The 23213-nt window shown below is 43.6% G+C and overlaps 1 protein-coding gene across 1 annotated transcript in view; it reads left to right on the plus strand.

The window, feature by feature from the left end:
* Nucleotides 1-23213, plus strand: part of CLTRN (collectrin, amino acid transport regulator) — a 32068-nt gene continuing 8855 nt past the window's right edge. The window contains exons 1-5 of the mRNA XM_025857632.2: nt 1-128; nt 435-493; nt 4334-4419; nt 17696-17809; nt 22513-22707. Of these exons, the coding sequence (XP_025713417.1) occupies nt 71-128; nt 435-493; nt 4334-4419; nt 17696-17809; nt 22513-22707 (512 nt within the window). The 5' untranslated portion in view covers nt 1-70. The remainder of the gene's footprint in view (nt 129-434; nt 494-4333; nt 4420-17695; nt 17810-22512; nt 22708-23213) is intronic.

The raw sequence follows: 23213 nt of genomic DNA on the forward strand, positions 1-23213 counted from the left end.
GCTAAGGCAGCTTTAAGTGGAGGGCGGATTTTTTCCCCTCCGTTTGCCTTGTGCTTTGCACTCTGAAAGAATGTTGTGCCTGCTCTTTTTTCTGGTGACTGCTATTCATGCTGAACTGTGTCAACCAGGTATGCAGCCTTGAAACTTAAAAATAGGGTAACAGTTTTCTAAATGATTGACAAGTCTTTGACTGAATGATTTCTCTATTTTTCTAAATCTGCAGACGTGTTGTGGCTTGAAAGTTGAGACTGTGAATGTTTTAGAAGTTTGAAAGAAAAATTTAAACCATCTAAGGGGCTTGTAGTTAAACTTTCAGTTTTGGGGGCAGTTTAACTGAAGATCTGTGTTCTGTTGATTTGAGTTGATTAAATGTTTGGACTTCATGTTTTGGCAGATTTTTATCATCATATACTGCTCTTTTTTCTTTCTGGCAGATGCAGAAAATGCTTTTAAAGTAAGACTTAGTATCAGAACAGCTCTGGGAGATAAAGCAGTAAGTGGAGAACCTGCATGTTCATTTTTAATTTTGTTTGCTAATACTACTTTCTCTAGTAATGAGCCTCTGCCTCGTTATCTTAAACTCATATAGTTTAAGTCTAAAGACCTCAAATCTGATATTGTCTTAAAGTTAAAAAATAGTAAAATAGAAATTCTTAAAAAATGATTGTGCCTCAAGTCTTTAATCTGCAGTGTGTGCTAGAAAATCTGTGAAGGTTTGTATTACACAAAACAATGTAGCAAACTCGAACATTTCAGTCAAGCACAGTGGAGCTGCGGGGCCTAAGTCGGGTACTCATGTCTGGGTTGGGCTCTGCACCTCACTGTTGCGGTCATTCGTATTTTGTCAGCCTCAGTTTTCTTGTCAGCTAAAAGATGGTATGGTTCCACCCACATCAGATTTTTCATAGCTAGTTTCTAGTTCTAATGTGAAGTTTCTTCAGTTCTTCTCAAATATCAAAGTAACAATGTGAAATATGTGCTTATGAAATTGAAGTTAAAAAATACTCATAAGGTTCATGTAGCTATAAGAACAGTACGGCCTGTCGAATTAATGAGGTGATTTGTGTAATTCTAGTTTTAGTATCCCTGTGTGGTCTGTGAAAATTTTCCCCAATAGAAGGCGATATTAAGATACTTCGGGGTAGAAGCAATAAAAGAGTGCTAAGGAAACTTAGAGGTACGTATTCTGTTTGCAGGCCAATCCGCCAATGTATTATTTTATTTATTCAATGAGTAATGATCATTATAACACCCAGCATTTATTGAGAACTTAGTTTACTTTCCAGCGGGGACCCTTCTGAGCACTTTACTCACACCGGTTCATGCAGCCCCGACAACAACCTTTTGAGGAAGGTAGTACCGGCATTCCCACTCTCACTGGGTAAATGAGAAAACCGAGGTACAAAGAAATTAAGCAACGTGCTCGGGATCTCAGGTCAGCAAGTGACAGAGGTGAGATTTGAACCCAACAGACTGACTGTAGAATCTATTCTCTCTACCACTGTGTAGTTGCTCATCCCAGGGTCCTCTGAGGGCAGGCACCATGCTAGACCCTGGGGATGCAATGGCAGATCAATCAGGCTTGTCCCTGCTCTCGTGGAGCTTATGATATTGGGAGGATTGGTTGTCAATGAAACATTCAGTAAATGAAGTAGAAATGTGCAGTCTTGACAAGTATTGCAGGAAGGAGAAGTACATGGGGGCTTTGGACTTGTTGGGAGCCTTAGTACTTGGCATTTGCTATGAGGTCTAACATATGAGTGGAGGTGAGCCAGAGGATAAAAGAAAAAGGGGCAGAGGGAACAGAACATGCAAAGGCTTATTACAGGAAGGAACTTGGTGAGAGTATGGGATGGAAGGAAGGCTGAGGTCTCTGCAACTGGAGCAGTGAGGTAGAGCATGGCATGTAATGAGTTTGGGCAGAAGGGAGAAGTCAGGCGGAAGAAGTTTATGGACCGTGTTAGGAAGTTTTGGGATTATCTTTAAAGCAAGTGAGAGCTTTCTGGAAGAGATGTTATGATAGAATTGATGCTTGGAAAACACTCTGGTCACAGTGTAGAAGGCAGATTGGGAGAGGATAAGAGTAGAAAGGAGAAAGGGGGAAGGGGGAGTCAAGGATGACACTTTAGTTTCTAATTATGCAACTGAATGGATGGTGACCCACTGGTGAATCAGGGAAACAGGTACAGACAAGAAAACCATGGCTTTAATTTTGGATTTGCTGAGCCTGAGATATTATTGGGCAGGCAAGGACAGGGTGAGCTTGAGATATGCATTCCTGGGTCATTTACCTAACGGTGATAATGGAAGCCTGGAGTAGATGACAGTCTGAGGGAGAAAGTACAGAGTGACAAGAGGGAAAGGTCTAGCATAGAGCTTTGAGATGGTCTAAAACCTGAAGCCCTTATAGAAGAGGGCGAACCTACAAAGGGGGCAAATAGGCAGGAGGAAAACCAGAATGTGTATCACAAAAGGGAAGAGAGTGCTTCAAGTTGAAGGAAGTGATCTGTTGACAGGCCAACCAGGATGATCCTGAAAGCCACTCATTGTGTTGAGTCATGTAGAGGTCACTGGTAACTTTAGAGAGAGCCAACTTTATGGAGTGGTGGGACTGGAAAGCAGATAGTGGAGGGAGTTGAGAATAAGTGGGTGGCAAACAGGTGAAGACACAAGTATGACAACTCCTTTGAGAATGTTGGCTGTGAAGGGCAGGAGAGAGACAGCAGTAGGTAGAGAAGAAAGATTGAGTACAGTCGTTTGGTTTTGGTGTCGTTTTAATGGGAAGGCTTGAGCATGGCTAAAAGCCAGAGTCCAGTGTACTTACGGAGGAGAGGGGAAACTGATATCCTTAGATTCTGAGAAGGGCAGAAGGGCAGTGTTCCTAATCCAGGTGGATGCAAGAGCCATTGACAGGAGGAGAAACACCACATCTGGCCTTTTGGGGGAGGATGTGGATAGCATGTATGTCTACAGAGGAAGTTTTTTGTTTGGTGTCAGGAGGATGGGGAAGTTTAAATTGATGACTTGAGGATGTATCTCTAAATTACGAGATAAGAACATCTAGTGAGGGGCGCCTGGGTGGCTCAGTAAGTTAAGCGTTTGTCTTCAGCTCAGGTCGTGATCCCGGGGTCCTGGGATGGAGCCCCACATCGGGCTCCCTGCTCAGCGGGGCGTCTGCTTCTCCCTTTCCCTCTGCCCCTCCCCCTGCTCATGCTCCCTCTCTTTCTTTCTCAATAAATAAATAAAATCTTTTAAAAAAAGAGCATCTAGTGAGTATGAGGTGTAAGGGAAAGCTTTGAGTTTGGTGGAGGCGGGGAGCTGAAAGAGGTTTGAAATAGCCATTGTGAACCATGAGAGAGAGAAAACTGATGGAGACCTAAGGGATTCCTGGGCAATTTGGGAGTAGGTCATCATGAACTTAGAGTTAAACCCTGTTACGTGACTTTCTCCAGTTATACTTGATTACTCACCTAAAATATGTGGTCAGTCACATTAGTTTGCTAGGGCTACTGTGAGAAAGTACTGTGAACCGGGTGGCTTAAACAATAGAAATTTATTTTCTCTCAGTTCTGGAGGCTAGCAGTCCACGATCAGGGTATCAACAGGGTTGGTTCCTTCTGAGGTCTGTGAAGGAAAGATCTATTCTAGGCCTCTCTCTTTGGCTTATAGATGACTGTCTTCTCTCTGTATCTTCACATTGTCTTCCCTCTATATGTGGCTGTGTCCAAATTTCCTCTTCTTGCAAGGACACCAGTCCATATTGGATTAGGTCTACCCTAATGACCTCATTTAAACTTAATCACCTTTGTAAAGACACTATCTCCAAATACAGTTACATTCTAAGGTACTAGAGGTTAGGACTTCGACATATAAATGGGGGGGGGCACAGTTAAATCCATAATATGCACACACACTCAAGTTTCCAGCTAAGAAAATGGAAAGAAAAATTGTACCTATGTTAGTAAAGGAAAGGAAGCTGAGAGAGGTAGTCAGTTAATGAGGGAAGAGAGTAAAGGAGGAAGGGAACCAACTGTATATGTTCAGGATACGATGTCCAAATGCCCTATTTGTTGACTGGCTACTGATACTGCAGATTGTGAAGAAGATAATGCAATGGAAAGTACACCACACTTGGAATGACAGAATGTCCAAGAAAGCCCATCCTGAACATTATTGTGACATGATTTATCTTGGTCTTTGGTGTTTAGTGTATGAGAAAGATGAGAGAGAGAGGCAGGTCTTGATTACCACCACCACTGTGGTCACAATTAGATTCCAACGGACCATTTTTTATCCTATGCCTCTTACATTTCCTGTTTTACTTCTCTTTTAGTATGCCTGGGATACAAATGAGGAATATCTTTTCAAAGCAATGGTGGCTTTCTCCATGAGAAAAGTTCCCAACAGAGAAACAACAGAGTAAGTAAATAGTAAAAAATTTTAATTGATTATTTGCAGTGTTATTTGAGGCATGCATTAATTCAAAAATCTATCTTGAAAATAATTAACCAAATTTTTAAAAAGGATCCACATTGTAACATTTAAAAAAACTTTTGTAATCTAGCTCCCCTTGCCGTTTGTATCATGTTCCAACAATGATCTTTGTTCAATAGGTACTACGATGATAAAAATTTTTAGATGTACTCGTGCGTCATAAGCTTGTTCTACATTCCTATTGTATACATATAGGTTCTCCTATAGATAGGTAGGTAGGCAGGTAGGTAGAAAGAAAAGAAAAGAATTCCTCTCTCACTGTATAAGTTTGCTAGGGCTGCAGTAACAAAATACCACACGCTGGGTGGCTTAAATGGCAGACACCTATTTCTCACTGTTCTGGAGGCTGCGAGGCCAAGGTCAAGGTGCTGGCAAGGTAGGTTTCATTCTGAGGCTTTTTCTCTCGCCTTGCAGACACCATGAGAACCGTGTCCTCACATGAGTTCTCACATGACCTCTTCTTTCTTGAGGGCGCATGGAGGAAAGAGAGGGAGCAAGCTCTCTGGTGTCTCTTCTAATGAGGACACTAATCCCGTCAGGGCTCCACCCTTATGATGACATTTAACTGTAATTATCTCCTTATTGGCCCTATCTCCAAACACAGTCACGTGAGGGGAAGGGGTTAGGGAGGACTTCAGCATAGGAATTTGGGGGAAGGGGAGCAAATCAGTCCACAGCACTCATTTTGGAGATACACATGTATAGGTTCATGCCAATGTTGGCGTCTATCGTAGCACCGTGGTTATTAGAAGCTTTGGTACAGCTTTTCACAGTTTTACATTTTTTTCTATTCTCCCAGAGGAATCATCTCTATTTGTAATGTATCCTTCTATCTCTACTTGTGATTCTGGTGCCACTCCTGGTTTCTGTCTCTTCCCTCCCTCCTTCTTCCCTTTGAGAAGAGAAATGACTGACCTGATTGGTGAGCTGGAAGGAGAACCTCTCTGTGGGTTCCCTTCTCTTCAGGAGCTGGCCTGCCCTCAGACAGCAGGCATTTTTCTCTGCTACTCTCTACACTGAGTACAGAACCAGGCCCTGCACGGGCAGGCCCATACAACTGTAAGGCTGGACGTGCTATTTACAGATGAGGACTGGTTCCGTTGGTAGGTGCCATAGCATATAGGGTGTAAGTATCTTGCATATTACTCCAGCATGTGTGGTAGATGCTCCAGCTGAGCTCTACCTGGGACACTATCGATGAATTGATTTCCTTTCACGATTTTTGTAATTAGGAAGAAAACTTACCTGCTGATTAATGTTGTGTCTTCCAACCTGGCCTTTTATTTTAGTGTCCAATCTGCTTCATTCTTTTGTCTTAATTCTGTAGGGATTCAGAACCTGATAAAGAGGATCACTATTTATTGACCTCCCTCAAACCCACAATATGTGATGCATGGGCTGTGAATATAAAGAATGAAACAGAAGAGTGGCATTTGGGGAAGCAAAATAAACATATGATATATGGTGTATGTGTGTGTACACACATATATATATTTAAAAATAGGTAATATATTCACATGATTTAAAAAATTAAAAGAAGGAGGTATATAGTAAAACAAAATTATATCCCAAGTGAATTCTATTCCTGTTTTATAGAGTTTTAGAAAAAAATATATTTGTGCTTATATACGCCTTTTAAACTGCACATTCTTTCCACAACTGTTTAACTTTTCTCAAAAAAATTAGGTGATTGCTTTGCAAAAAATTGAAAAGGAAAAATATAAGAAAAAAGCCCCCTTGTCATCTTACAATACAACCCCCTACCCAAATAGTCTCTTTATCTTCTACTCTTGTCCCAGGTTTTACACATTGCAGTGTTCATCGTACTATTTCTTCCTCTGGGTGCCTGCATTAAACCTTGTAAATGACTATGTTAAATTGGATGTTTCTATTCTTAGGAAAAGTTAATTTAAACACATAACATTTTAGATGAATTTTGAGAAATTCATGTTTGAGTTTTTTTTTTGACTTGAAGCATTGTATAAGTCTGTGAATATCTGATCTTGTTTACTTGCAGACATGTTTCACTTGCACAAATATAGAGAAGGCTTTGTTGCCAATGCCTGTTGAAAAAGTCATAAAGTGCAAAACTCTATCAAGGGTCAACAGACGTTTCTGTAAAGCCACAGGCGGTATGAGTGGCAACAGTACTGCCGTCAGGCCTGAGTGATGAGGGCTGCCACACGAATCGGGATGTGTTTAAGCTGCAATTCAATTGCTGAGCCCCATTCTCCATACGCTGCCATAAAGAAGGCTGCATCCTTACATGAACAGGCTTCCCCTGTGGGAAAGGGCACCACAGAATGCAAGATGGGATTGAAAACGACTTTGCAGAGAGGCTGCCGCTCTCCAGCAGGTGGGTGGATGGAAGACGCCGGGGGGCTTGGCAGCTGGCTCAGGTTTTAACTCTTCTGCCTTAGAAAGGCCTTCTGGTGCCAGTGAGGGACAAAATAAATTCTGCACGGTAGCGGCTGTGGGATGCATTACATCCCCTCAAAATGCATATGTTCAAGTCCTAAGCCCTGGTAGCTCAGCACGTGATTGTATTTGGAGATAGGGTCCTTTAAGAGGTAATGAATGTACGATGAGGTCATAGAGGTGGGCTGTCACCCAATAGGAATGGTGTCCTTACAAGAAGAAATGAGGACACAGATGTGCAGAGGAAAGCCCAGGTACGACAGGAGAGGACAGCCACCCACAAGCCAAAGAAAGAAGGCTCAGAAGAAATCAACCCTGACCACACCCTGAACTTGGGCTTCTAGCCACCAGAAATGTGAGAAAATAAATCTCTGTTGTTTAAGCCACCTGGTCTGTAGTGTTTGTTACAGCAGCCCTAGCGGACTAACCCAGCGGCAAGTATCCGTTTCCAGGATGGCTTCAGGGATCCAGATCTGGAACATCACTGTTTATTTCCTTCTTTTTCCTCATGGCTTATTTTACAACGATTGCAGAAAACTTGAAGATCCTGAGACGTACAGAATTGAAAAATGTAAAAAGTAACTCACTAAGGATAATCAAATCATAATCAGAATAATGAATACTCTCGTTTACTTCCACCTTTTACCCAGTCCTTACTACCACATCTCTTACATCGGGCTTGACCGCCTCCAGTGAGACAGAGCTCAGGATCTCCTGACGATGCTTTTGCATACTTGGCAACCTAGCGTTGGCAGATCCTTGATCCAGTATAACCTTGACTGGCTACACAGGAGGATGTTTATCCTAGTGAGAGGTCCTGGCTGCGTCCACACAGGACTGATGGGGCAGCTGAACTGGTCCAGTCCCCCTCACCCAGCGGGCAGTGGGAGAGACAGCTAGAGGGTCAGAGAGGCAGGGGGTGTGGGCCCGCAGAGAAGGCTGTGGCATTTCCACTCCCTTCCCCATAGGACAGGACCGGGTGGGAACGGGGTCCAGCGCATCTGCACATGCAGCCAGGTGGGGTGCTGACAACTGGGCCCATTCGGATGCGTTGCTGCCCACGCCACACTAGCGATTACGTGCTTTGAGTGATACCTTTGCTTGCGTCCCCGTCTACCTCAAGTCAGGCCGAGAACTGCGCACAGAGCGTGGAGTTGTCCATAGAGGAGAGACTGGCATATTATTTCCTGGTCGGATGCTCCCCAACGTGCACGATGGTGAAGCCAGTCACTGAGGGTGTACCGTGGAACAGAAACTGGGGCCTGCCTTGTAGCCGGAGAAGTCTAAAGGTGGAAGGCTGATTCAAGCTCCAGTGATTGGGTGAGAGAGGACAGCTTTGCAAGCAGCCTGCCCTCCAATGTATCCCTGGGACCAAGCGGAGGCTGCTGGAGGGAGCTGGATGGAGTCCCTGCCTTTGGGGCTGAGAATCAGCTGCGGGGCCAAGAGGAGGCAGGGGAGTGAGGCTGGAAGTGCCCCACTGGAGGCCGAGTTGAGGGTAGGATGGAGGATGTTGGTCAGAGTGCATCATCCACATCAGGGAGGATGCAGTGCAGAGGTGCCCAGACAGGTCTGCAGAGGCTCCACAAGACAGTCTGAATGGAGAACCTGAGGACGCCCACCACAGCGGAGCAGAGGACCCCAGATGGTGGAACAGCCTGGGGGATCCACAAAGAACCCTGGCTAAGGAAAGAGAACTTTGCTGTTTCCTTCTTTAGATGCCCACAGCCCTCTCCCATCTTCCTTTCCATCCCTAAAGGAGCGAGAATGAAGTGGGTGGTGGGGGGACGGAAGGGGAGACATGGGGAAGTAGTGTGCATGGAGAGTACATCAGTGGAGAGTACATCCCTGCCGGAGGGAGAGCAGCTGTGTGTCAGAGGCAGGAAGACAGTTTTGATCCGAGTTTTGATTCGACTGCCCTGAACTCTTTAATAAGTACAAGTGACTGGAAAGCTACACCATTTACTTGAGATGCTGTCAAAGAATGAAGGAGAAAGAACTGATAGCGCAGCCCAAGGCAAAGGTGTGAGAAACAGAAACCTCTCTGTGCATTGCAGGCTACTGAGGCCAGCCTGTTGACCTGCATGGCTGCGGCTCAATCCATAGAATTGAAGAACCTCTACTGAAGCCTCCTGCATGCTCGGCCCTGAGATTAGGATGATGGATAAAACCAGGTCTCACAGGGCATAGCGCCCACACCGAGGAAGCTGGGCCTGGGAGAAATGAGAGGAAGGTGGACTAAATGTGACCAAAACAAGACAATTCTTTTGAAGTCCGTACTTAAATCCTGATATCAAGGGGTTTTCTTGGTACTTCCCGGATTTCCTTAAAAGCAGAATGGAAGATGTATGGAAAAATTTCAATGATACAACATTCTGGTTTCATCAGGTCAGGTTATTTGAAGATTTCTTGTGAATTTGAAGAAGATGCCAACTAGGTGTTTTCACGTTATTAAAATAAGGTTCAGGCCAGGTTTAGTAAAATAGTTTCAGAGAAACTTTTAAATGTTGAAGGTAGTTTCTAGGGAAATGTAATCTAAGGTTAAATCCTGGTCTACTTCCCAAGTAAGTCGGGAAATGTACCTGCCTAGTTTGCTCAAGTGTTGGCTTTTAGCAAGAGAGGGAGAAGTCTAACCCAGGCATGGCATTTTCTTTCTGAATTCCATGGTGTAGGGCATGGAATGAATTTCCTCCTCTGCCTACTTATTCAAAGGATAAGTCTTGTGATCTAAAAGGAACAACGTGCTGTTGTATCCACAGTAAGGGGATTAATGGTCTTGTGCTTGTAAAACAGCATCGCAGCTCCTATTCAGTCCTTTGATTTCCAGAAACAAGAGCCTGATTCTTACCACCCCTTGGATGCAGTTGGCCCTGTCTGGCGCCATTGATGAGAAATGGCAGTGGAGCCAAATCGTAGAGGATTAATATAAAACCAGGGCTTTCCACACTTGAGGAAAGGGAATAGACATTTTACCTTTTCAGGGATTTGCTTGAGAAGCCATTTGAATATGTATAAATATTAGTACTTTGTAAAACAGTTGTACAAAATGATTACTGAAGTGAATTCCAGTAATTCCATCAGAACACCTATATTTACAATCTTGAAAATGTAGGATTTCTATTTAGTTGTGCTCCTGGCATTTCAGTTTATTTACTTAGTTTTTTAAATTGAAGTATAACTGGCCTACCGCATTCGATTAGTTTCGGGTGGACAACATAAGGAAGTGATATCTGTATAGACTGCAAAATGATCCCCACAAGAAGTCTAGTTACCCTCTGTCACTATACATAGTTTTAGAATTTTTGTTCTTTTTTTTTTAAGATTTTTTACTTATTTATTTGAGAGACAGAATGAGATAGAGAGAGAGCATGAGAGGGGAGAGGGTCAGAGGGAGAAGCAGACTCCCTGCTGAGCAGGGAGCCCGATGTGGGACTCGATCCCGGGACTCCAGGATCATGACCTGAGCCGAAGGCAGTCGCTTAACCAACTGAGCCACCCAGGCGCCCCTAGAATTTCTGTTCTTATGTTGAGAACTTTTTAGGTTTAGGCATTTCAGCTTACTGAATACATCAAAAGAAACTTGACAAAGACAAGTGTAGCTCAGTAACTGCTTGTTGTTTAAGGTTTTCATTCTGTCTAAATCTTAGAGGACATTCATTGTGGTCACATTTGGAAGAAAGACCAGGGAGAAGTCACACTAGTTGTACATAACCCAAGAATGGGAAGAATTTATACCCTTTTGTTGGTATGTAAATCACCACTGGTCTATAGGATCAGGCTTCATGTTACTTCTGCTTTAGTACCAACTTCCCTCACATTGACACTTCCTCTGGGCTACCCCTATCTGCACTGTATTCGGGAGTGCTCTTCTGCTAGAGCGCTTGGGTATTACTGTGTTGTCTGAATAGCTGTGGTTGAGTAAACAATGTTTTGGAGAAGAAATCTCCCTCCTTTCATTCCCCCCTTTCCTATTTGGTGTTGGCCCAATCTACTTTCTCAGTTTGTCACTCTTGGATTATCATAGAAACAATGGAGTTCATTTCTCCCTCCATTAATCCATCCATCCATGCATCCACACATCCATCCGTCCATCCATCCATCCATCCATCCATTTCACAACCCCTCCCTGAGTGTCCACATGGGCCACACTGCAGGAATGCAGGGGCTCACAGTGCAGCACAGGCTTGGGCCTTGCCCTCATGTCCCAGGGCCCAGAGAAGGCTTGTGTTGCAGATAAACTAAGTATTTTTGATAGTCTCCCAGGTGACTCTGCAGCTGATAAAATTAAAGAGGGTGTTCTTTGCTTGGGGACAATGAAGTTCATCTCAGGGCAGGGATTAGAGACCCTCGTGACAAGGACTGTCGACAAACCGCATGAAATCTAGAAGCCCTTTGCCCTCCCGACTGTGCTGGGTCTATTCTCAGATGGGGTATGGAATCTTGTGAGCCAATCCAGGCATCTCAGGAATTATTGGCCTCTACTTTGGTTTTTAATCTTCTGGTTGGCTCAAGACACTGTGACCTTGGTGTTCAAGGGTCTTAGCACTACACTCCTGCACTTAGGGGAAGCGTCATGGGCTCTAAAAGCCCTTGCAGTAGGAACTCTTTTCCTCACCATGCCTAACCATGTTGGCTAATCTATGCTAGTTCTTAGTACACTTTTGTGAGTGAGTGAAGCATGCTTACCATCCAGGCTCTTAAACCAAGGGCACACGGAAACAGTGCCCACCCACCCGTTTCTCCCTCTTCTACCACAGTGGAGACTCTCCTGCTGGATCTGGTGTCAGTTGCCATAGCAGAAGGAGCTCTGGACTGCCTGGGTTCTAGCTCCTGTTGGTTCAGTTCCTCACTCTTGGGGGAACCAAGACATCATGGCTCATTTCTCAGAGCATCATCCAAACAGGGAGGAAGCACCAGCCCATGGTTTCTCTGTCTTCTTCTACAGCCTTTGCCTTACAGCTGTCTCCAGAAGCAGAGTGTGCTCTCCCCTGGCCTTTCCCACAACTTTGTTCCTTTAGGAAGTGGGCTTACTCATTACTACTTCAACTGCCTGTATCTGAACAAAATATAAACACTTCTCAGTCATTGTATTTCTATGGTTGGTCTTTGTTGAGCAGAAGGTTACTTTTTGTTTTCTAAAAATCCTAGACTTCTTTTACCGGAGGAACTACTATGTCGGGAGGATACTTAATATTCTCTAGTTGAAGACCCTCAGCAGTGAATATTACTCCCCCTTTTCACTCTATGAATCTTGGAGAGGTGATGGAAATAGTGCTTCACAGGACACTAGTACAGTGGGAGGCTCCCTGATAAACCCTTGATACATTTGAACACATAACACAACTAATTTCCAAAAATTTTACATAACCATAAGATCACTGTTAGGCTGATGGATGCCAGTATCTTCATTTGAATATGACTCTTATTTTCAGAGTACATTTGTATGTTATCTCTTTATCAAGGAAGCCACTAGAACTATTATTAATCCATTGCCTTGTTTTATTCTTGTATATCATAGTACTGTACCCAGGCTACTTTACAACCACCTGCTTTGCTCCTGTATTTGTATTTAATTAGAAAAAATACAGATATATTTACAAAAGACTTGCAGAGATAGTATAGAGAGATCCTGTGTATCAACGGTCCTCAACGTTGAGGGATTTCTTCCCTCCACTGCTCCTGAGGATATTTTGAACTGTCTGGAGGTACTCTGGTATTACAGTTGGACGTGCTACTGGCCTCGAGCGTGTAGAGGCTGGGGATGTGGTACACATCCTACAAAAGAACAGACAGCCTCCCACAAGCAAGACTTATCCAGTCTAAAATGTTAATAGTGCTGAGTTTGAGAAACTGCTCTAGACTCTTCACTCATTTCCCTAATGCTATTATTTTTTTAAATAATTTTTTATTGTTATGTTAATCACCACACATTACATCATTAGTTTTTGATGTGTTCCAGCTAATGCTATTATTTTAAATAACCATGATAGATATATCAAAATTAAGGATCTATCATTATTTCAATATTATTAAGCTAATGGAATTTTTAGATCTACTTCCCCTTTTCACTGTCCTTCTTCTGTTCCAGAATCTGTACCTCCTCGGTAATCATTCCAGTGATGGAGACAGTTTCTCCATCTTCCTTTGGTTTTCATGAACTTGGTCTGCCTTGGTTTTCAGGACCTTGACACTTTGGAGGAGGTTTATAAGTGTTTCTTATGTGGGTACGGTTCTGACCCCATCCAGGTAGCATATGGAAATGTGGTGTGTTTTGGACTACATCTATGCCTGGACAGTGTTGTGGCATTTAGACGGCAGGGCTGAGAGATAATCAACATGGTGCTAAGCTCAGGACAGTCCCATGTAATAAGGAATCTCCTCCTCAAAATACCACCAGCACCCTCATGGACACACTAGATCTCAAGCCCTTTCTAGCAACTCACGTAGAGTGAAAGGCCTTGCCTCAAGTCTAGCAAATGGCAGGTAGTAAACTTCAAAACACAAACCTGATTTCTAGAGGTTCAGTCCAGGACATTTTGTATCTAACAGTAACTGTCAACACTGAAAATGCTGAGTTTAATATTTTCAGCAACAATGTGAATCTTCTAGAAATCTTTATATCTAGGTAGGTAAAATATTTGCAATCCCTTTGCCGAGGTGCTACACGAAAGCATGAGTTGCCACCAATGGAAACCCTGAGTAAAGAACCTGAATTTGTAGTAAAGGATGGTGTAGTTCCACAGTGATGGGGACACAGGAAAGTATATGGGGTCACGGTTGTGTTGGCGGACTTTTAAATGTGTCCTTCCTCCTTCTTTATTTTTCCTTATAGCACTTCTCCACACCTGCTAGTGTGTCCATTTATTTATCTTCTCTCTGCACCCCCTTAGAAAGCAAGCTTCATGGGAGAAGAGACTTTGCTTTGTTTATTCTCTGACTCTCTAAAGGGGGATGCCATGAAATTCATGTTTGAACAGGATTTAAAGAGGCTTTAGATGGAAAGAACAGTGCAGGCAAAGCGTCCAGATGACCTCTTACCCGGTTCCTGGCTTCCCCATTATTCCAGCAATATTACTTTGCATTTGTTTCAATTCTACAAATGGCGTGTGCTACACATAATATACCACTCCCTATCTTTTCCACTCAGCAGTGTATTTTGAGATGTAACCTGTCGTTAAAAATATGGAGTTCAGTGATTTCCAACTGGGGGTGATGTCTGTCCCTCTGGAGATATTTGGCAATGTCTGGAGATGCGTTTGACTGTCACAACTGGAGCTGGTCCTATTGATATGCGGGCGATAGAGGCCCGGTGTGCCACTCAACATCCTGCAGTGCACAGAATTATGTGGCCCAGTAGCCCACGAGTGGAGAATCCTTGGGCTCCTTCTTTCCTTCAATTTGTGGAACAGTATTCCCTTGATAGCACATAGCGTGTCTGCTTTATCCATCCCCCTGTGGGTGGGCATTTAGGTTGTTCCAGTTCTCTGCTCTGACAGAGTACTGGGAAGAACATCCTCACCACTGTGTGTGCGGTGTGTGTGCATCTGTGTGTGTGCAGTGTGTGTGTGTGTGTGGTGTGGTGTGTGTGGTATGCGGTGTGTGTGTGTGTGTGTGTGTGTACACACACGTGGAGGAGAGTTTCTCATAGTCACACTCTGCTCTAGGAAAACTTCCAAGTCCTGCTGCAGATTCACACCCACAGCACTGCCTGGGGTTCCAATCCTCAGCATCTTTACCAGCATTTCACAGTATTTAGCATTTTCATTTGGCAACCTGAGAAGCTTAAAAGAGTAGCTTATTTCTTTTAAAATTTACATTTTCTGATTAATATTGCCAAACTATTTGAATCATTCACACTCATCCACAGCATTCTCCAATCCTGGGGGAAATGTTTTTGCCAAACATGTACCACTTCGGTTTATTCATCTCTGTATCTTTGCTGTTTTAAAATCTTAAAGACCAAGCTTGACTGTTTCTGCCAGTAGAGGTCACTGTCCCTCAGTGGTTTTCCACCAATGTGGTGCTTTGTTTTGGTTTTTTTGGGAGTGCTTCCCGCACCCCCCCACCCCCTCCACCTCCCTCTGGAATATATGGCAATGTTTGGAAATATTTTTTTGTATTTTCGCAATGCGGGTATGCTGCTGGCCCCTAGAGGATAGAGGCCAGGGATTCTGCTAAAACCCTACAATGCAGAGGACAGCACCCAACGAACAACAAAAGAATTATCTGGTCCCACATGTTTACCGTGCCAGGGTAGAGAATTCGTGGTGTAGACGAAATCCTAATATATGTACCTTTGCAAGAAAGACAAAGACACTCTGTATGACAATGAGGTTGTTCGTTATTATTTTAAAAATAAGAACACCAGTTTTCACTCTAGAAACTGGGAATATAGGGGAGAAGCATGCCTTCCTGCTCAGAGTGTTTCCAGGGAAAAGGCAGGAGGAGTGGATGGGCAGGAGGAAGGCAGAGGTTTTGAAAGCAACGGGGCTTCTTCAGTGTGGACTCTGCAGGGTGCGGGGAGGTGGGTCTGGGTGCTTGGAGGGGCTGCATGCTGGGGTGGTGAGGGCTGACTGGTGGGGTCAGTCACTCATGCAGGGGTCAAGCAGGGGTCAGCAGGGTAAAAGAACTGTGGCTTTGAGTCTCAGGAAGTGGTGGGGGTAGGGCTCTGGCTGAGGAGTCAAGGGGGACCCCAGGCTGCAGGAGGGCCCAGGCCCTGGGGAGTGCTGATCATCAGCTCTTCAGTCGAGGCCTGGGACTCTGCGGTGGTCTGGCAGCAGGTCAGGCCCGGGGTGGGCGTCCGCTCCGTCACCAGGATGCCAGGAGCAGAGGCCCCTTCTCAGAGGCCCCGGCCTGGGCACAAAGGAAGGGACCACTCCATCTTTCCACACAGGCTTGAAGGCAGATGGCCTGGCCCCTGGGCTCGGCCTCCTTCTCTTGGTGGGGGTGGCTTCAAACTGGAGAGGTCTGTGGATCCTCTTTCTTTTCCTGCATGGGCTCCGAGCCCTCAGCCGGGTCTCCTTGGCACAGCAGTCCAGCTGCTCCGGGATGGGTGGACCCCTGCTGAAGCTCCCACTGCGCTCAGGAGGAGTGATTTTGATGGTCACCACGTTGCAGATGCTTAGGAGGTTCTGGGCTTTCCAAAGCCACTGCTTCATGAAACTCTCGCGGTTGCTAGAGAAATCCAACCCCAGGAAGGTGTGGAGGGGTGACTTGCTGTGAAAGCGCCTCCAGGCCTTGGGGACTATCGCCCTCTGGACTCTGGGGTGGTCCAGGTGGGGTGGCAGGGTGGGGCGGGGCCGACTCCCGATCCAGCGCTCCCGGTGCATGGAAATGATTTGCCTCTGAACCTGGCCCAGGGGGCGGTGGGCCGGCCTGGGCCGCAGGGACTGGCGCCTCCAAGCGTGGCGTGGCAGCGTGGCCTTGGCTCTGCCCAGGTATCTGCCCGGGTATCTGCTCAGGTAGCTGCCCATGTTCGCGGTGCGGCGGGGTTGGGGCCTTTGACGGGGAAATCCGGCCTTCACAAGTGCCCCAAGTGTCGGCGGACGCGGAACTCGCAGGTCTAAGAGCGACTGTTGGTGTTATAGCGCGAGGGCGGCACGTGGAGTCTCACGTGGGCAACGCTCTGGACACGGGTCCGGCACGAGCCAGGCCAGGGCCCCGCGGACGCGGAGACTGCCCCGGGAGCCCGCCGCTACTGAGGACAGGGGAACCTCCAGCTCCCACTGCAGGCCCCAGGCGCTTGGCTTCTAGGCAGAGGGGCCACGAGGGCTTCGGCTTTTGTACCTGACACTGAAAGGGAGAAAATGTAGGCATTTAGATCAGGTCCTGAAAATTACAGAAAACCGACGGAATGACACTCTCCTTCATTACTGTAAAAATGAACATAATGCACTTGGATGCTCTTTAAAAGGAAGAGGAATCTACGTTTATTAGTGAAGGGGATGTGTGCTTCCCTCTTCCAGAATGGTTGTTAATGTCACTTTTTGCAATTGTGCTCTTAAGAAAATGGTGAATGCCATTCATGATTTATGTTTTAGCCCTGAGAACGTTGAGTTATGTGGACTCTCCTATAATTTTCAACCTTTATATCTTTCATACATTCATATATAATTGTCTCCAATCTGAACACTAATGTCATTTCTTTCCTGTCATATCTACTGGTGATGTATGTATACAGAGTGGTGTGGCACATTCTCAATTGACAGTTGGAAAGCAGGTAATCGCAGAAACCGTGTTTAAAGGCTGCTGGTAAATTGGTGATAGCACTTCAGCTTGGAGGTCTCGGGTTGCGTCTGCTCCAGTACTGGAGTGGGAGAGGGACGGCGGTCTGGCCAACACAGCAAGCATGTATTGGAGCAAGGGGTGGCAACGGATTTGTCTGGATCTGAGATGTGGAAGATGGAATGAGACTAAAAAGAGCTTGATGAGGAAACACCAAAGGCATCTGTGGTTCAGAAAGAGGCCCAGTGTTGGGGAAGCAGGGGTGCTGTCAGCTAACAGGTGATGGAGAATGAGATCCTTAACACTCTCGACGGTGTACTTTTTGTTATTTTTTCATTTTGGTAGATTCTTATTTTAGGAATGATCCCAAGTATCCGATTTTGAAACAAAGGAAATTTCCTATGTTATTTTCTTCTTAATAAGGCATTTCTTAAAATGGTAGAAATGGCTTCATTCATAGCTAAGACACCTTTTAAGATGGTAATAATACCAGAGTGGATATTCTAATGGAATTAGTCATTATTTGCTTATAATATATATTTTTTTTCACCATCATCTGCAGAATTTCCCACGTCCTACTTTGCAATGTAACCCAGCGGGTGTCATTCTGGTTTGTGGTTACAGATCCTTCAAAAAATCACACCCTTCCTGCTGTTGAGATACAGTCAGCCATAAGGTAATCATCACTAAATATGTCTTCTACTGGTATATCAGCTTGTTGATTGATTTGACTGTTTTCATAAATTTTGAGGAATTCTCTCTTTGCTTCACAGTGATTTATTTATTAATATGTGAAAGATTTAATTTTGTTAGCTTGTATTAAGGATTAGTTTGGATCAGTGTTTCTCATCCAGGGACAATTTTGCCTCCAAGGAGACATTTTTGTTGTCACAATTGAGGTGGGGGAGGTGGGGTCTTGAATAGACAGAAGTTAGGAGTGCTACTAAACATCCTACTATGCACAGGACAGCACCTCAGAACAAAGAATTATTCAACCCCAAATGTCAATTGTGCTGTGGCTGAGAATCCCTGGTTTAAATATTAGCTATGAATGTTCAGTGCTGTCTTCCTTCGGCAAGAACATCTTGTACAGTGCTGTTGTGTGATGGTTTATCACATGGATTCTAGAGCCCAGATGCATAGGTTTTAAATTCTGGTTTTGTTTCTTGATTACAGACAAGTTACTTCCCCTCATTTTGTCTTCCTCTTATAATCTATAAAACGGGAATAGTTATGGTACCTCTCAGAGTTGCTGAGAAGGTTAAATGAGTTAATAAATGTAAGGTGATTTGAAGGACAAGTCATACCTTTGACTTTTATTTGAAAACCAATAAAAAGAGTCTCATTTTTTGGGTCTCTAAGGACTTAGCTTCTTTAGTTAATGTACAGTCTTTGCCTTTAAAAGATACTTTTTAAAAAACAAGGTAAGAGCATGACTCTTATACAAATTAAAAATAAATGCCACTAAAGATTTTATTATCTCATTAATTAATGAGGGAACCAGTAAAACAGTAAAACCAGTTCAAAGGAGACTTCAAGGAACCATGCATCTATGAGAATCAAGGAATGGTGATGACCATTTACAAAAAGATGCACCATTCTATCCATCGGGTAGTGATCAATCATATTCCACCAGACACAATTCACTTGATTTTCTCTGGACAAAAGTCATTTACATTATGTCAGTTTTCTACCACTTACAGATCTGCAAAATAACTGAAAGACAAATAGAAGGTATAAGTTGTCCAGAAAGTTGTATTCACCAGATACTCAGTAATATTTTTTACCCATTTCAAATTTTACACAGTCTTTCCTGAGAGTTCCTCTCTGCCTCTCCTTGTGATCATAACAAACTTTCAAAAGTGAAGTGTATTCTTGACTTCAAAGAAGGATGCAATTTGTTTTTACTTCAGTCAATGTGCACTTTATGCATGTAAACTTCCCATCCTTCAAATGATTAATGTTGGGCAAAGATACATTGGAAGAATGAGTTCAGAAAATAAACTATTTCTGGAAAAAGAAAGAATGAAACAAAGTAACTCCCCTCACAACAGACTTACAAGTTACCGAAATACACATTATTCTCTTTACCAAGGAGAAATATCTAGTATAAGAACTCATTTGCTCTCTGTAAAATATTAACATTTAAGATAATGAGTATATAATTAATGCCAAAGGTTTTTGTGTGAACAATAATCCATTTCCCTTGCCGAAGCAAAGGCCTTGAGGATCTATATAGTGGGAAATGATTTAATCTGCTTTAACAAGAAGATTTGAACTACATTGTTCCTGTGCTTTTGCCACTAAAAAATATTGTTAAGACCCACCACTTAGGGAATAAGAATTAAGAACATTGTATTTCACATGGAAAGGAGTTTTATTCAAGCCCTCCCCCATGATCTGGGAAGGCTACAAGGAAATGAAGACACTGCGGTGAAGGCAGGCTTCCATTAATGTGAGTGCTGGGGGTAAAGGCGGAGGATACAGGTGAATATGTCCACAACAAAATGTCTCTGTGAAAGGTCCTAGCAACAGAAGCTACTTAGGGGGTGAGGATGGCCGAGAGAATGAGAATTTATGTTAGGGATAGGTCTCGTCAGTATCGTGTGAAAATAGAGGGAACGATACCAAGAAAGAAGGATAGCATGAAAAGCAAGGGAATGGCATCTAGAGGAGAGGTAATAGGAAATTTCAAGGCTGAAGAATCTGCGGAGTTGGGCAAAATAGTGCTAGTTCCACTTAATATTTGCATAACCCTTTCTGCTTCATAAAGTGTGTTCCTGCACATCTGTGGCATTTAATGTCAGCACCAATCACTTTTGAGTAATTATTTTTTTAAAGATTTTATTTATTTATTTGAGAGAGAGAGAAAGAGGTGAGGGACAGAGGGAGAAGCAGACTCCCTGCTGAGCAGGGAGCCCTACGTGGGGCTCAATCCCAGGAATCCGGGATCATGACCTAAGCTGAAGGCACACGCTTTACCGACTGAGCCACCCAGGCGCCCCTGAGTGATTATTAGTATCCCTGGTTTATAAGTGAGGGAATTGAGACTCAGGGAGACTAATTGATTTGCTGAGGCCACCACACTAGAAAAATGAAGAGTAAGGACTTGAACCCAGGCATGCTGCCATCACATCCAGTGGTGTTTTTTCTCTCCCCCAGAGTGTCCACACCTATGGGATTACTGGAGAGAATGACCCACCAGTTCTAAGATGTCTGTTTTAGCTCTGTTGTGAGGGCCTGGCCTTATCAGGCCAATCTTGGCTGGAAGATATCCATGTGGTTGACACCTATTGGGGATTTCAGTGGTGGTTGGAGATTTAGTCTGTACTGATCTAGAACTTCTAATCATCCCGAGAGGCAAAAGAACAGCAAAGTGTTCACTAACCACGTAGATAGAATGAGAATACAGAGCAACATCTCATTTTACTCTGAGCTATACCTTAGTAGTGGGGCTCATTATTTTGTAGAGAGGTTTGTGTTCCCAGATTATCAATGATAGGTTATGGAAAAAGGAAACTTTCCATAGTTTGACAATAGCCAAACTATGGAAAGAGCCCAGATGTCCATCAACCGATGAATGGATAAAGAAGATGTGTGCGCACACATGCGCGCACACACACACGCTGGAATATTACTCAGCCATCAAAAAGAAGGAAATCTTGCCATTTGCAATGACATGGATGGAACTGGAGGGTATTATGATAAAAAATTACATTGGAATTATCCCCTGCTATAGATTATCTGGCTGGGATTCTTTTTCACATTTGTGAATAATCATGCCTCATTGATTTTTATTTGCTAAAGGAGATCTCTCCTGATAGCCTAGTGCTGATCTGCAGAGATTCTCAAGCCGTTACTGTCAGGTTCAAGACCTGCACTGTCCAAGATGGTAGTCACCCCCCGTATGTGACTACTGAGCACTTGAAATATAGCTAGTCCAAGATTAAGTACACCCTAAGTGTAAAGTACACATCAAATTTCAAAGATTGGGTGCAAAATAAAATGTGAACCAACTCAATATTGATTATGTTGAAATTATATTTTTATGGATATATTGGGCAAAAAAATTATTAAAATAGTTTTGGGGTACCTGGCTGTCTTGGTCAGTAGACCATGTGACTCTTGATCTCAGGGCCGTGAGTTCAAGCCCCATGTTGGGTGTGGAGCCTACTTAAAAAAATTAAAATAATTCCACCTGTTTCTTTTTACTTTTTCTTAAAATGCACCTCCTAGAGAATTTGAAGTCACACATGAAGCTCACATTATATATGTATTTTCCATTGCCGCTCTAGAGGCAGATGAAGTCAGCTTGTCTAGTGTGAATTCAGTCAAGGCCACACAATATCCCCAAGAAAGCTCCTCATCTAGTTTGCAAATACCAGTTAGAAATTCACTTATTTCGTTTCAGTCAAGTAAATCTTCACTATCAACCCCTCCCTCATTGCTGCCACCACCAAAAATGCAGATTTTCCCCAGGGAAGAGTACCTGGATATTTTTCTAGAGTTTTGGACTTCTCAAACGCCAGTGACTTTAGTTGTACGAAATTTGTAGTTTCCTGAACAAATCTACTATACCCTTGTCTCCATTCCTGTGCTCACTACACACTTTGGTCTCAATAATTCCTAAACAAGAATTCCAAAACACAGCTCAAAGGTTGCTTTCTCAGGAAAGCAGCCCTGACTTCTCGCTATGATGTTCTTGGCCACCCCCCGTCTCCCATCGTGGCCATACTTAAGCTCTGTCATGGAACATCTTGCACTGTGCTGGGATTGTGGAGGGACTGAAGTGCCACCCTTCTAGAGTGCACTAGACTATAAGCGCCTTGGTAGTTTCATTTCACTTCATATCTCTAGCACTTAGCCTCATATCTGGTACTTGGTAAGTTTTCAGCAAAGGTTTGTTGAATTAATGAAAAAAAAAATCAATTTGTTGGTTTTGCAGCTGCTCCTGGCTTCATGTTTTCTTTTTTACTCCCAGTTTTCTTGTCGGCTTATGTTTCTCACCCACACAATTTTCCCTCTTCTGGCTGTTGGTATTTGTGTGAGCCGCCTTAAAGAGAGTTGTGTCATCTTAATCTAGATGCTACTTTTCTGGAAATAAAACGTGGTGGACAGAGCTTGAAGCTCAGGAGTTCTGGTTACTTCTAGGACATTCCCAGCTATGGAGGGCAGTAGGCGAGCCTTTCAGTAGCAGCCAGCACTGCCTTGAAAAGGGTACCAAAGCATGATTGCCCCCTTCAAACTGTCTAGTCAACCTGAGGTCTCTTGCTACAGGGATGCTCTGTTTCTAGAGATAATTTGAATCATGGAGAGATAGGTCTGTACCTTCTGTTTCTAATTTTTTTCTCTTGTTTGTTTTTATTCATCATATTGTAGAATGAATAGGAACCGGATCAACAATGCCTTCTTTTTGAATGACCAGACCCTGGAATTTTTAAAAATTCCTTCCACTCTTGCACCACCAACTGACCCATCTGTACCCATCTGGATTATTATATTCAGTGTGATATTTTGCATTGTCATAGTGGCAGTCCTGCTCTTGATTTTATCAGGAATCCGGCAACGTAGAAGGTAAGATATGGAGTGATTTAGGGAGGATTTTCCTATTTCCTCATGACTTGGAAAAATAAGGAGAGGATTTTCCCCAAGCTGAAGATAATGCCTTAAATCTGAAACTTTGAAAATACTGGTGATTATTGGAATATCATTTAGGCTCTTGTGTTTAGAGACTTTTAGAGTCCAGTGTCCCTTACTAACCATGACTCCTTCCATTACTATCTTTTTCTTTATTCTACTCCATATGAATATTTCATATCAAGAATTGATTTTAATATCTGTATTATGCTTTTGTAAGTTGGATATACAAAACTAAGCAGACTTTTTGGGTGGGCAGAGTTAATCTTTAATAGTCCTCTACCTCCAAATGCTAGCAGTCCCACAGTTCTTTCCATGCATCCTCAGCTTGGCTTGCTTTTTCTTGGCCCGGTGCCGATAGCTGCCATCTTGTCCCAGATACTCTGGGCTTCTATACGTCCCTCCTTTCAACAACTGCTTGCTCCTCTAGTGCCTATAGTATT

The sequence above is a fragment of the Callorhinus ursinus genome, unplaced genomic scaffold (assembly GCF_003265705.2).
Source record: "Callorhinus ursinus isolate GAN/ISIS: 27379988/994484 unplaced genomic scaffold, GSC_fseal_2.0 scaffold16, whole genome shotgun sequence".
NCBI classification, from domain to species: Eukaryota; Metazoa; Chordata; class Mammalia; order Carnivora; family Otariidae; genus Callorhinus; species Callorhinus ursinus.